General features: G+C 35.6%; 1 protein-coding gene and 1 non-coding gene across 11 annotated transcripts in view; one reads left to right on the forward strand and one right to left on the reverse strand.

The window, feature by feature from the left end:
• The window catches only part of BIRC6 (baculoviral IAP repeat containing 6), a 238151-nt gene that overhangs the window by 11751 nt on the left and 212158 nt on the right, over positions 1 to 14242 (reverse strand). For 9 of the 10 annotated variants that reach the window (XM_066378557.1, XM_066378563.1, XM_066378562.1 and 6 more), the window contains exons 67-71: positions 8701 to 8846; positions 8036 to 8146; positions 5911 to 6128; positions 4021 to 4182; positions 1412 to 1489 (exon numbers count right to left, since the gene is read on the reverse strand). In XM_066378557.1, the coding sequence (XP_066234654.1) occupies positions 1412 to 1489; positions 4021 to 4182; positions 5911 to 6128; positions 8036 to 8146; positions 8701 to 8846 (715 nt within the window). Of the gene's footprint in view, positions 1 to 1411; positions 1490 to 4020; positions 4183 to 5910; positions 6129 to 8035; positions 8147 to 8700; positions 8847 to 11408; positions 11582 to 14242 lie in introns of those variants that run through there. The other variant, XR_010750445.1, reaches the window with a different exon arrangement.
• On the forward strand, positions 12834 to 12940 carry LOC136401878 (U6 spliceosomal RNA). The gene has a single exon (XR_010750803.1). It is a non-coding gene; the product is annotated as a U6 spliceosomal RNA (small nuclear RNA).

Here is a 14242-nt window from a genome sequence, read left to right on the forward strand (position 1 = left end):
GACTCATAAGCTTAGTTTATGTTGACAACAGTAACAGGTATGTAGAAAAAGTATTTTAAAGTTTTATTAGGAAAAGAATTAATACAATTACTTCTAAAATGAACAAGTAGTTACTTGGGGAAATATTCTATTAACTTCCTCAGTTGGTTTGCATGAACCACATAACCACTTTTATTCTTGGTCTCCATTACTGGCAAAAGGAAAAACTGTATAGCTCTATCTTGCTATTTCCTAGGACACTGCAAGGTCTTTACAGACAATCAGAAACACACACCAGACTAAAAATTGTTTCATAACTTCTTTAACCTAATTCAAAACAAGGATATAGGAAAAGACTCCTTTTAGGGTAAGTCAACTTTAATAGGGTTACCTGGGGTAACTTATGATGGTCTTTCTCAAACACTAAACTGTATATATGAGTTTAAACTATTACTGAGCAACAATAATTTGTCTCTGTTTCCTTAATGAACAAACAACAAAGTTAATTCATGCTTCCTTGTCCATTTCTTTGCTGCTAGAATTCTGAACTATTAAAATAAAGCATCAGCAAAAAACATTTGATGGGATATTACATATTTTATGTACTCAAACGGTTTGTAGAAATTAATTTATAAACTTTGAGACAGTACTTCTGAGCCTCAAATGAATGCTATTACTAACTAGATTACAGAAGTACTATATCATAAAGATATGTAACTCTAGTAGTTCACTAAAGGCTGCTCACATGAGTTTAAGCCTTGTACTGACTGGGAGCTGGGAAAACCTTCTTATCCCATTGCATCAGTCTCCTTTAACGGCAATTTTGGAATTTTTTAAAAAGGCAACTTTGCCTGACCGGGCGGTGGTGCAGTGGATAGAGCGTCGGATTGGGATGCGGAAGACCCAGGTTTGAGACCCCAAGGTCGCCAGCTTGAGCGAGGGCTCATCTGGTTTGAGCAAAGCTCACCAGCTTGAGCCCAAGGTCACTGGCTCAAGCAAGGGGTTACTCGGTCTGCTGAAGGCCCGCGGTCAAGGCACGTATGAGAAGGCAATCAATGAACAATTAAGGTGTTGCAATGCACAATGAAAAACTGATGATTGATGCTTCTCATCTCTCTGTCCTGTCTGTCTGTCCCTGTCTATCCTTCTCTCTGACTCTCTCTCTGTCTCTGTAAAAAAAAAAAAAAAAAAAAAAAAGGCAACTTTGAAAAAATACATTTTTATATTATGCCCTAACTTAAGATTCTAAAACTCCAGATAAGAAGAAACTCCACTGACTTACCTGCTCATCTATAAGCTATTTAATATTTCTTCTTGTAAGTCTATTTTTTTTTTAGTTTATTATGTTTATTCTTGGTCACTAAAAATTTTTTTCCCCAAACATAAGTAGTTTTGCATTTTCTAAATGAAACTGTCACAGAAATTTGTTTACTTGCAAAAAGCTTGAGGTCTGAGGATTCCACTTCTCTTCCGGTCTTCCATGCCAGGTATTTAAGATACTTAAGCAAACCTGAGAAATAAGGAGAAAAGCAACAAACAGATTGAAAGGAGCACTTTTTAAAAGCAAACTGTCACAACTAAAAGTAAAAATGAAATGCTATTATGTCAAAGTATCTCAGTCTTATGTCCCTAATCAAGACCCTAAGGGTCAGTCTGTTAACACAAACTGGCATCTTCAGATGTGATCCAAATCTATGACATTACAATTTTATCATAAAGAAAAATGCATTAGTACCTATTACACATTATAAAAATAAAGTATTTTTTAAATAAAAAATAACTCTTTTCCAAACAAAAAAATGTTCAGTGAGAAAAAGTGGTACTATTTTTCATTTTTAAAATGAAAAATACTACTTCAGCCCTAGCTGGGTAGTTTAGTTGGTTAGTACTGTTCAATATGTCACGGTTGTGGGTTTGATCCCCAGTCAGGGCACATACAAGAATCAACCAATGGGCCTGACCTGTGGTGGCGCAGTGGGATAAAGCGTCGACCTGGAAATGCTGAGGTCGCCGGTTCGAAACCCTGGGCTTGCCTGGTCAAGGCACATATGGGAGTTGATGCTTCCAGCTCCTCCCCCCCCTTCTCTCTCTCTGTCTCTCCTCTCTCTCTCTCTGTCTCTCCCTCTCCTCTCTTAAAAAAAAAAAAAAAAAAAAAAAAAAAGGACCCCAGAGAGCGCGCGCTCTCTCTCTCCCCCCCTCTTAAAAAAAAAAAAAAATCAACCAATGACGAAATAAATAAATGGAACAACAAATCGATGTTTCTCTTTCTCCCTCCTTTCCTCTCTCTAAAATAAATGAATAAATAAAAGAACTGTTTACATCTGAATGAATATGTGTATTATTATTTAAATTACTGATAGCTGGTCCATCCCATTTGATTTTAGAGCATCCCTATGACTACCAATGGTAGGTATTCTTAGATCCAAGGTTAAATATTATTACCAGTATATAATAAAACAAAAACTATATAATTCGGATACTGGATTCTCAAGTTAACCCTTTTCTCTAAACCACTAGGTCTTAAAAAAGTAATTTCTGCCTGACCAGGCAGTGGCGTAGTCAACAAAGGATCAGACTGGGACGCAGAGGACCCAGGTTCGAAACCCCAAGGTCGCTGGCTTGAGTGTGGGATCATCCAATTGAGCATGGGCTCATCTGGCTTAAGCACGGGGACACTGGCTTGAGCATGGGATCATAGACATGACCCCATGGTAACTGGCCTAAAGCCCAAGGTCACTGGCTTGAACAAGGGGTCACTCGCTCTGCTGTAGCCTGCCAGTCAAGGTACATATGAGAAAGCAATCAATGAACTAAGGTGCCACAACGAAAAACTAATGATTGATGCCTCTCATCTCTCTCTGTTCCTGTCTGTTTGTCTCTATCTGTCCCTCTCTGTCTGTCACACACACACACACACACACACACACACAGAGAAAGTAATTTCTTAAATACATTTTAACATTTTACACTTAAACTCTTCAGGTTCCAGTCCTTCTCTTGAGTAAAATCAGCATTGCTATTTCATCCTCTCTGCTCAGTTATAAAAGACCTGTTCTTTGCTTTCCCAAAGAAAGTAGGTCTGTGTCTGGCTAAATCTCCTGCAATAAATTCAAAAACCAAATTCCAGTTTTATGACATGAGCTTATGATGAGGACCAAATGAAACCCGCAAGCCCAGATTTGAGGCAGCATGTACCTTTTGAAAATAGCAAGGCAAGACCACGAGAAAACTGGGCCATCTTAAATATACCAATCAACTTCAAGAACTCACTGTTATCACATGACCAAAGTAGTGTCTGCCTGTGAAGTCTATAAATTCTTCTGACCTTCTGTTGACTTTCCAACATTAAATAACCTCAGCATAAAATTTATGTTGAAACTGCATTTAATTTGTCCAAAATTACTTTAAAAAGTGAGGACTGTTCTTCTGAGTCAAATTTTAGAGGGTTTACTGTCATATGAAATAATTTTTATTATATGTGCTTGTCAACTATTATTTAGGGGGGATGATACAAATGCATCTTTCTACCTATAAGAAAATATAAAACATTTAAATATACATTAAAGTTCACAATTATATGTTCATAAAAAAATTGGACAGTTATAGAAAAAGTTATGATACACATAAAAGGAACACAGATGATGCCTTCGCCATTTATCTACCTTCACGCACTTTTGAAATGATACTAAAATTAGAAATATGGGAAGGTAAAGAAAAGTAAGAGGCAAAAAAAGACATCTGGCTCCCCTATCTTCAGATTGGAGAAAGCTCTCAATTGGCCGAGGGATGTATTCAATAAGTTAGAGCCTCAGTAACTTAAGGCTCTAAGTGCTTCTTAACATGGTTGTGTTTCTGCCCCTTAAGGTTCCTTCTCTCATATTCCTCAAGCTAATATCTGCACAGAGGAAACAGGTATGAAGGAAGCTATGTGCTCTGCACATAAATAACTAAATAAATAACTAATCCAAAATTTCTGTTCAAATTAAAAACCTTTGGTCACAACAATTTGGCACTAGAAACAAAGGATTATAATTACATTACCTTGCCATCATTATAAAGGTTTGGATTGAATCGCACGCTATGACCACCAGTTGTTTCTAAATTCACAAGAGGGGGTGAACTGGGATAATCTTGAGGAAAATATACATCAAACTCAAAGCAGCCATTTGCATAAGGAGTGTCTGCTGGACCAGTTATCAGAACCTAGTAGGAATACAAACACACAAAAGTCCATGTTACTATTCAACAATGCTATGTAGGAAAACACAATCCACCATGAAATAAGAACAACCTTCTGCCAGCCTACATGATCTTATATTTACATCTCTATTAGAATGTATTAGAAATAAATATAGAACAAGGACATGGTTTTAGATTAGGATCAAATGATTTGGTTTGGATTAAAGTAGGTGAAGGGATTAGCCAAAATCATATATACATAACACACATACAGACAACAGGGTAGCAACAGCCAGAGGGAAAGAGGGGTAGAGGCAGGGGAGAGGAAAGCGGGAATGGAATGAGACTGCATGGGGCATGGGCTGGGGGCATGAGGCAAGGTATAGAAATAAAAACAAACAACAACAACAACAAAAAAACAAAAAACAAGAAAAAAAGATGCTTTATTGACAGAAAAGTTTACCTTAACATCAAATACTTTTAAAAATATTGTTACTTTTTTTGAGATCTTTCCTTCATAATGTTCTCTATGGCATTTTCAACAATATGAGATTCAAGGTACATTCATTATCATATATCAAAGGCATGAGGTTAACTTCCTGCTTTAAATCTTCAGATAAGTTAATGTTTTAAAAAATAACTTACTTTTAATATTTTTCTCTGAGATAAGACAAGTAGTCGGCAATAGGAATAAAAGCTGTCACATGACAGTTTATGACAATAAGGTTTTGAGAGACAGTAGGTATTTCCCTTAGGATTTTTAGTCGTACAAAAAAATAGCAGAAAGCCCAGCAGTGAGTGTAAGAATTATTTAACAAATTTCATTTGAGCCCTCGACAGATACTGAGCAAGGCGCAGGCAGCAAAGCCCCTGGCTCTGCACAGCCATGAGTGGAGGCAGCGGCACTAGAGTCCGTCTGCAGTGACCCTGATTTACGTGCTGGTGCTCCATTTTGGAATCTCTGTATTAAATACAGGTTACTGCTTAGCAGAGACTAAGTCACAGTCTGAACTTATGTGACTCATTTAGTAATAATATAGTTCCCTAGGCAATCATCCTATAATCAGCTCTACTGTTTATAACAAGGAATAGGTAAGAGGGTGGCCAAATAGGTAAGGTCTCTAAGATGTCTAGAAAATAAATATCCAAAGGAACAAAACAAAGGAACAAGCAATAAGAAACTTCCTCAAATCAATGGGTCAATAGTTTCAGCAATGTATCTATCTAAGGGAGACAGAATATTTAACCTATGAATTAAATCATAAATGTAAAGAAAGTCACCCCCAGGTGACAAATCTTTAAATCACCAGAGTTAAAACATAAAGGTGCTAGTTATTCATTACTATACTGCCATTACTGAGTTCACAGACCTTATGAATCTGTTAATACATAAATTTCCTAGAAAGAAAAAAAAACCCATTTTTTGAAATCTGGTAGTATAAAACATTAGAGAAGTATCTTGGATGATAAGGAAGAATCCTGTAACTTTCTTCCTACTGACCAGCATTGAATCCTTTGATACTATGCTCTAAAACTATGAGAGGCTGCATACAGCTTCTGCTCAAGGAAGGTATTTCGGTGTTTTCTTCTAAATCTTAATTTAAACAGCAGTCTCATCCACATAGTCTGAATTAAATTTAGAAAGGAACTCCTTCCACTGATCTCCACAATGGTCAACAGAATGTTATTGAACTACTGCTTTGTATGACTATTTGAACAATTAGTCAGGAGTTATGGAGGAAGTTTTCCTACCTTCATGATGTCAAGACGCTCCTCGTCACAGCGCACAAACACACTAGAGGATGACGAAAGGGGCAGTGAGGTTGACAGTGTCACAGCTTCCTGAGCAAGGCGGCGGGCTCTGGCAGCACTGTTCGCATCGTTTGAGTTTTTCACCTGAGACATGTAGTGGTAATTTACTTTAAAACCTAGCTTCCCATCTTCATCTTCAGAAACCATCTCAAATGTATCTAAAAGGAGAGAAAATAAAAACAATGAAAAAATCATAAATACATCAATAGCCCTTCTTCAACTCAAAATGGAGAGGACTGCAAAGTAGAAGAATAGCAAACTACAACATCTACTTCATGGATAAAATATGTAATAAACGCAGAAACAAAAATGATTTTTAGTCTACAGTGTGGACACATTAGTAGATTATTCAAGTAACTAAATTGACAAGGCAAAGTAGATAATTTATTACAAGTAGATAACAATTGGTATATAATATTTTGGGCAAATACTTCAGAATCTGAAATCCCAACAACTATTCTCATTAGATCTCATTTTAAAATATAAATAAATAAATAAATTTGCCTGACTAGGTGGTGGCACAGTGGATAGAGCACCAACCGGAGACACTAAGGACCCAGGTTCAAAACCCTGAGGTTGCTAGCTTGAGAGCAAGCTCATCCAGCTTGAGGGTAGGGTCACTGGCATGAGTATAGGATCATAGACATGATCCCATGATGCAGGTTTGAGCCCAAAGGTGGCTTGAAGCTCGAGGTCACTGGCTTGAGCCCAAGGCTGCTGGCTTGAGCAACGGGTCACTGGCTTGGCTGCAGACCCCTGGTCAAGGCACATATGAGAAACCAATCATTGAACAACCAAGGGTGTCGCAACTATAAGCTGATGCTTCTCATCTCTCTCTCCATTCCTGTCTGTCTGTCCCAGTCTGTCTCTCTTTCCCTCTCCTTCATTCTCACTAAAAAAAATAATAATATGTGTTTTTATACATTTTTAATGATTCAGAAATGATTTATTTTTAACTTATGCATGCTTTCCCAACAAAGTTACTGTCCATTGACTTGAGATTCAAAATCCCATTCATTGAATTCAGAAACGGACATTAACGGTTTCAACAGATATGTTTCGTTACCTAGTTGGGGCAACTCACAAACCTAATCTCAATCAGTCAGGCTTTCTGAATGGGAAAAGGGGACTTTTTGTGGGAAACAGGTTGTCACAAAGTGAAAAAGTAAATAGAAAAGTGAATCTAGGCCCTGGTCATTTGTCTCAGTGGTAGAGAATCAGCCCAGCATGTGGATCTCCCTGGTTAATTCCCAGTCAGAGCACATAGGAGAAGTGACTATTTTCTTTTCCACTCCTCCCCCTTCTCTCTCTCTCTCTCACTCTACCCATCCCTCCTGCAGTCATGGCATACGAAAGTTAAAAACTGGCTCAGCCTGACCAGGCAATGGTGCAGTGGATAGAGTGTCGGACTGGGACACAGAGGACTCAGGTTCGAGACCCCGAGGTCGCCGGCTTGAGCGCGGGCTCTTCTGGTTTGAGCAAAAGCTCACCAGCTTGAGCCCAAGGTCGCTGGCTTGAGCAAGGGGTTACTCGGTCTGCCGAAGGCCCACGGTCAAGGCACATATGAGAAAGCAATCAATGAACACTAAGGTGTCGCAACGAAAAACTAATGATTGATGCTTCTCATCTCTCTCCATTCCTGTCTGTCTGTCCCTATCTATCCCTCTTTCTGACTCTCTCTCTTTGTAAAAAAAAAAAAAAAAAAAAAAGTCACAGGTCTTGTCTTTCTCCAGGCCAGGATATATAGAAATGAAGAGGTAAAAAAAGAAAACAACTTTCTGCCTCTTTGTTAGACAGCTGGCTTTGCTTTTTCTAGGTTTCTACTGAATCATGATTTCCAAATACGTATAACTAGATATAAATATAGCTATGAATTCCAAAAGATAAAAAGATGATAAAATTATGCATATGTGTGTGTATGCTCACACATATGTATATGGAAGGAGAATATGAATAATTCATGGTACCAGCAAGTTTTAAAATCTTTAATTTAGCAGAACATTTTTAATAGCACTATTAAAAAATGGGAAAGGAAATCTAAAGAAAGACTAAAATGTCAACTCACCAAACTGTAATTTCTTCATAACAGCCACATATTTTTCTTCAAGTGATTTCAATACAGATAAAGGTTTGGGTTTCATAACCACCTTCTTTGAACATTCACCTAGTTTTTTTTCTGTTAATTTATAAGATTAAAACAAAAAACAATTAACTTTTAGAGTTCAAATTCTGAAACCCAAAATATTACCAGCTCTTTACAATTATCTTTACCATTTTAAGAATAAAAAATTTCTATTTCATAAACATAACTAGTAGGGCTAAAAAACCTCATCAACTTTAAAGCTTAAATTCTTCAAATGTTAATTAGGTTTCATCTATTTAGGCAAAAACAGCAAAAGCACAACAATAGATAATTCAGAATCTGTTGCTATTACATGAAAATACTAATTTTAACTAAATTCTCACACATAGTTTTGTGGTATCTTCTATCTAATACAATGACATTTTTCAATTTCATGACATTCAGTGGGGAAACGTGATGCTCGCTCAACCTACTAAATTCAGTGTTAGAAATCATACATAGTAAATACGTATTTTCCAATTAGAGACTACTCATAATTCACTTGAAAACCTGACAAAGAACCAAATTTTTAAGTAAATTAACTTGCTTGAGCAGCATTTACATAGAGGGAAAAGGAAGGCAGTTTTGAGGAACACAACTGGCTATACCCTGATTAGCTTGCCGCAGACTGGTAGTGGCGGCGTAAACAATCTCAGCCGTCTTCTGTATATCTGGTACCAAGAGAGTGAGTCCTTCTGGTTCTTGGTCGGATGCATCTGGTTTTACTCCTGTTTTAGCATTTTCCCTTTTAGATCTAAAAAAAATGTTTTAATGTGGAAAGAAATGAAGTAATATTAAGACTTCAGGATTAAAAAATAAATACCTCTGTAAATCAGTAATAGTGGTTAAAAATCAAAACAACAGCGTGCATTTCATTTAACATACACACGATATATATCAGAGGTAGTTTAAATTAGATTTATTGCTGCTTTTGAAGCTGTAAGATAAAGCCTAGCTAGCATAATAAAGTATTGGGTACGTTTTCCCTTCAAACATAAAAAATGAACAAGAGATAAACATTGTGGAAATGTCATAGTGTAAAAGAGACCCAGATACCTGATGTGTCCTTGGATCCACACCTTTAAAAACATACTTATAGTAATTGCAAATACCTAGAAATAGAGAAATCAGTTCTATATCTAAAAGCCACAGGTATTTATCCCGTCTTCTAAGATTTGGGAATCAAAGAACCTCATACACTTTTAAATTCCACTCTCTCTATATTTTACACAGAGTATATTAAAATCGGGGGAGGGAGAATGTTCCAGAGTAAAGTGCAGGTTCATTATTACATATCAACACAACTGTGCTTTTATATACCGAAACTTAATATAAACACTAAGGTACTAGGGCATAAACATTTAAATGATAATTCTCTGTTATTTTCTATTTCAGGTCTAAAATATACCCAACCTTATATAAAATTATGTATAACAGGATGTATTATGGCAAGGTTTCTTTAAATTTTCTGGATGAATGCAGTAGTATTTTACTGTAAGATTTACTGAAAATCTACACCTTTGTTAATTCATTATTAATAATTAAAAACAGATGAAAATCATATATAAATAAACATGTTTAAAATACTTACACCACAGTATGATCTAAACTAAATATCACTTATTTTTCTAGTTGTATACCTACCAACAAAAGGACTTGTCTATTATATTAAAACAATATTTCACAAAGTAGGCATGGAACCTTAGAAAACTATAAAAGACTAACAGAGGTATAAGAATCCTCAAAATAATTATGTTATCTATGCACAAATAAACTACTCTTTACCACAAAGACAAAAATCAGAAAATAAGGGGTAAATTAAGAAGATCCACTTGGTGGTAGCATGGATCGATGGATAAAGTAGTATGTTTGTGCTCTGAATTGGCTCCCATTGTGTCCTCAGATATTTTTTAACTATACTACGTCACCTGGCAAGATGACTTAATTAAAAATGCATACAGCATCACTGGGTTATTGCCTTTTCTCCTAGGCTCCTTCTTCTTATCTTCCCTGAGGTATAAAAAGTCACAGAGAACACATGGCCCATTTTTCTTTGCCACTGAAGGACCACTTGTTAGAGGTCTTATTGTATACCATTTTAGTCAGCAAGTGCTGTGTGCAGAGGTGTATATAAACATGTTCCCATATATATGTAAGGCAAATATAGAGATTGTTTTAAGACTGAAATATCAAACATTTTTTACTACTAGAATCAAATAAGATAGTGTATCTTTTATAGCTATGAAATAAAGTTGAGACTACAGTTTAGAATACAGTTTAATAGTGAGTCTGACAATTTTCTTAATAAAGATAGGATTCTGGTAGACAAGCTCAGAGTCTCAACTTCTTTATTAATAGCTATTCACAATCAGTATCAAAAACTGAGAGTCAAGACAAGTGCATAAGCTGCTTGAAAGTACTCCCTTTGAACTTATAAGACTCTCTCCAATTACAAGTATTTCTCTTATCTTATATCAGGGCTTAAAAAATTCTTGAGTAATAGGGCTATTGAACCTTAACAGGAAAACAACAGTAAGCAGTTTGAGAAAACAGGAGCGTTATGGTTATAGCTTAAAAAGATGGTTTCCTAAAATCTATCATCAATCAGTTGATCTACTGTGCTCTCGAATAAAGATTTCACTTCAAGAACTGTATCTTGCCAAGCAGGGAAGGAAGATATGGGAGTGAGCCTTGTTTTTCCAGAATTAAAGTATTTTCACCTATAAGAAACAAGAACCTCTTACACAGAGAGTGAATTGTCTCAATGCAATTTAGGGCAAGTTACCCTGGAAAATGAATAACTCTAAATTTCAAGTCCTGTTAATGAATACCTATTTTCTAATTCCAGTTTCTGAAAGATGATTAGTAGGAGAAATTCCTATTATTAAAATGTGAAAATCGTTAGGAATGCATTATGACTTTTTGAGAGCAAAATAAAAAAGTGCAAAATCCAGAAAAGTTTAAAAAAATATTACTGTTTATACCAAATGAATAAAAGAAATGATCGTATACATCTCATACTGAAGACAATGGTTCAATCATAAAGCTGACATATCTTAAGCCTTTACGATAATTTCTAATGAGAAATTTTTATGTGGATAGTCTTTTTTTGGTAGAAACATACAGAGGAGAAAAAAAGGGATAATCTCCAAAAGGGGAGTGGTCCAAATATACGAAGAACACACACTATCTGCCTAATGATGACTACAACTAGTCATTGTCTGACATTAAACTATAGCCAGTAGTCTCTTTTCTATAAAAGTTGCAGGTTACTGTTAACCCATATGTAGGCCCAGCTCATGAAAAAAGGCCATACCTTAGCTCACATCCTGAAGTCTGTGTGAAAAGCTATTTGAGTTCAAGGCACCTAGCTGGAAGTAGGTCTTTGAGACTGACAATGGATCCAACATGGTAAAAGCAATCAGCGACGGCCGCTACCATGGTATCCGCTGCTTTGTGCATACGTTGAATCTGGTTGTGATCACTGCCCTGAAGAAATACGAGGAATCAACTGAATTTTCTACTATTGCATAGAATTATCTGCAAACATTTTCCACTATGCTGTGAATTCCAACTAAACAGCTAACAAATTAAGCATATTTTGACTCTGTGACATGTAATCTGAACTAGGATGTGAGCAAAATGGGGAAATCTTTCTTGTGAAAACAAAATAGAAAAAAAAAAAGTAACTCAACATTCAGCTATATTCAACTGTCCCTGATAATACTATCACACACATTAAGTTGGATATTTATAAAACTAAATATAAAATATCAGAATTATGCTCTTTTATCATCTCTAAATTGAAATCAGCTTAATGTAGCTATTTTGTTGGTACACCATTAATTATAAAGGGCCACTTCACAATCCCTGCACTCCTAATTCTAAAGTCAAGCCTTTTACACAGTTGAAATAAACAATTTAAAAAGCAGAGCCATATTGAAAAAGTAATCCAGAGACTACATACTGAAATGTTCAGATTCAGAACTATTAAGAATTAGCATCTCAGAGAAAGATTCTAAAACTATGCAAGAAAATTTCTGTATTTACTTATAAAACAATGTGTCATAACACACTACATAGTTCTAAAGCTCTTTGATTGGAATTACAGTTTAAAACAAATTAAGATTAAAAGTAAGCAGAAAGACTTTAAAAAAAAAATATTACTATGGAGAATTATTTGCTTCTCATGTATCCAGAAAACATGAAAAATGATTACTGAAATGCACCAGTAGAATGGGGCAAAAATATCTATAAGATAAGCATTTCCTGATTAGTTTGAAGTTTAGTTTTTAAGTCTAGATTCCACTTTATTTTCACTTAAAGCTTTTCAAACAAAACTGCCAGTTTTAGTTTTTAATATGATTTAAATGAAAATTGAAAATAAAATCTTCCTTGCCTTGGGAAGCATTAGTAAGCAGTATAAGAGAAGAAAATATTCAAAACAAAAGTATGAGAAGCCATTCAAAATAAAACCTTAATTTCTAGGTCAGATAAAAATATAGTATTTTTAGGTCAGATTAAACACCACAAGACATAATGAAGGTAGTGTGTGCAATGGCATTACCACAAATGACATGCTTCTCCCAAGGGGCAATCCAACTGAGGCAGACTTTAAATAAATGTTGGCACTGCTATCTCCACCAGCAAGTAAAAGGTTGAGGAATGACTGAACTTGGTCAGGTCATCAAAAAGAAAAAAACTTAAAAAATATATTGTCACAACAAATGTTTCTTGGCTAGTGCTCACTTTGGCAGCACATATACTAAAATTGGAACGATACAGAGAAGATTAGCATGGCCCCTGCGCAAGGATGACATGCAAATTCGTGAAGCGTTCCATATTTAAAAAAAACCCACAAAAACAAACAAACAAAAAAAATGTTTCTTGGCTAGAAAAATCAGGCCCTTCGCATTTAGTAGGTTTTGGAAGGCAGAGGAAAAAGGAGAAACTAGGAAATGCTTTTCCAATGGAAACAAAGTAGGAGGACTGGAACTGAAATTCTTTTTCAACTGATTGAAACCCTAAATAACTAGCTTAAGAGACTTAAAATAAGAGTCTGATAGAAAATACGCCTTTGAAAAAGTCATATTAGGTTAACTAATCTTATTGCTTAGTTAAAAAGGAATAGGATATTTCTACAGAAGAATTCTGTTACTTTAAAATATGATCAACTTTTTTGAACCAGGAAGACGCTTCAAGATAGCTAGCAGTGGTCAGCAAACTCACTAGTCAATAGAGCCAAATATCAACAGTACAGGGATTGAGATTTCTTCTGAGAGCCAAATTTTTTAAACTATATAGGTAGGTACATTCCTTATCGAGGTAGCGCCTGCACGTGGTATTTTGTGGAAGAGCCACATTCAAGGGGGCAAAGAACTGCATGTGGCTCTTATACCAAATAAGACTATTTAATTGACAGGAAGTCCCTCTTTCAAATTTTTGGTGAAACTGTCAAATACTAAGTATGATTACTTGCCTACTTGAGTCCATCCAAAAAAGTCTGCATAGAAGATCAAAGACAAAATTGCCTTTGTTCCTGCTCCTAGGAAGCTATGAAGTGTCACATCAAACTGCTCTGCCTGTAGTTTGACTTTGTTCTGAGATAACACAGGCTGGAATGGCCAGCGGGAGATGAATTTCACCAGGAATGGTACGTAAAAGCTAAGGGGGCATCTCCATGGTGTGATTACTTTGTGGACAACAGATGAATTTCCACACCGGACAAATGTACTTCAATTCAAATGGAAACAACATATGTTACCCATGTCACATATCCCTTTATTAATGGAGATAATGGAGATAACTGAAGCTTTCAAGTTGTTTCTTTTTTAAGAGTTCTTGGTCATAAATAAAGGAGTATTTTTTATTATTATTTACTGTTACTATATAAACTCTTAAATTTCTTCTTGACAAGGGAGTTAAAGACATTAGAAAAATAAGGTATATTAAGATAACAATAATATCTTAGGAGACAGAAAACAATAAGGTGTGTAGGGAAGTGGGGTGAGGCTTCTAGCAACATAAAGAAAACAACTGTCACCAACACATTCCTCTAATCTATGCAAGCACATACCAAATCAGCTTGAAAGTAGAAGAAACACATACATCAATAACTAAGAAATTTTCGGATGGTTTCATTGATTCTTT

This window comes from Saccopteryx leptura, chromosome 3 (assembly GCF_036850995.1).
Source record: "Saccopteryx leptura isolate mSacLep1 chromosome 3, mSacLep1_pri_phased_curated, whole genome shotgun sequence".
In the NCBI taxonomy this organism is placed as follows: domain Eukaryota; kingdom Metazoa; phylum Chordata; class Mammalia; order Chiroptera; family Emballonuridae; genus Saccopteryx; species Saccopteryx leptura.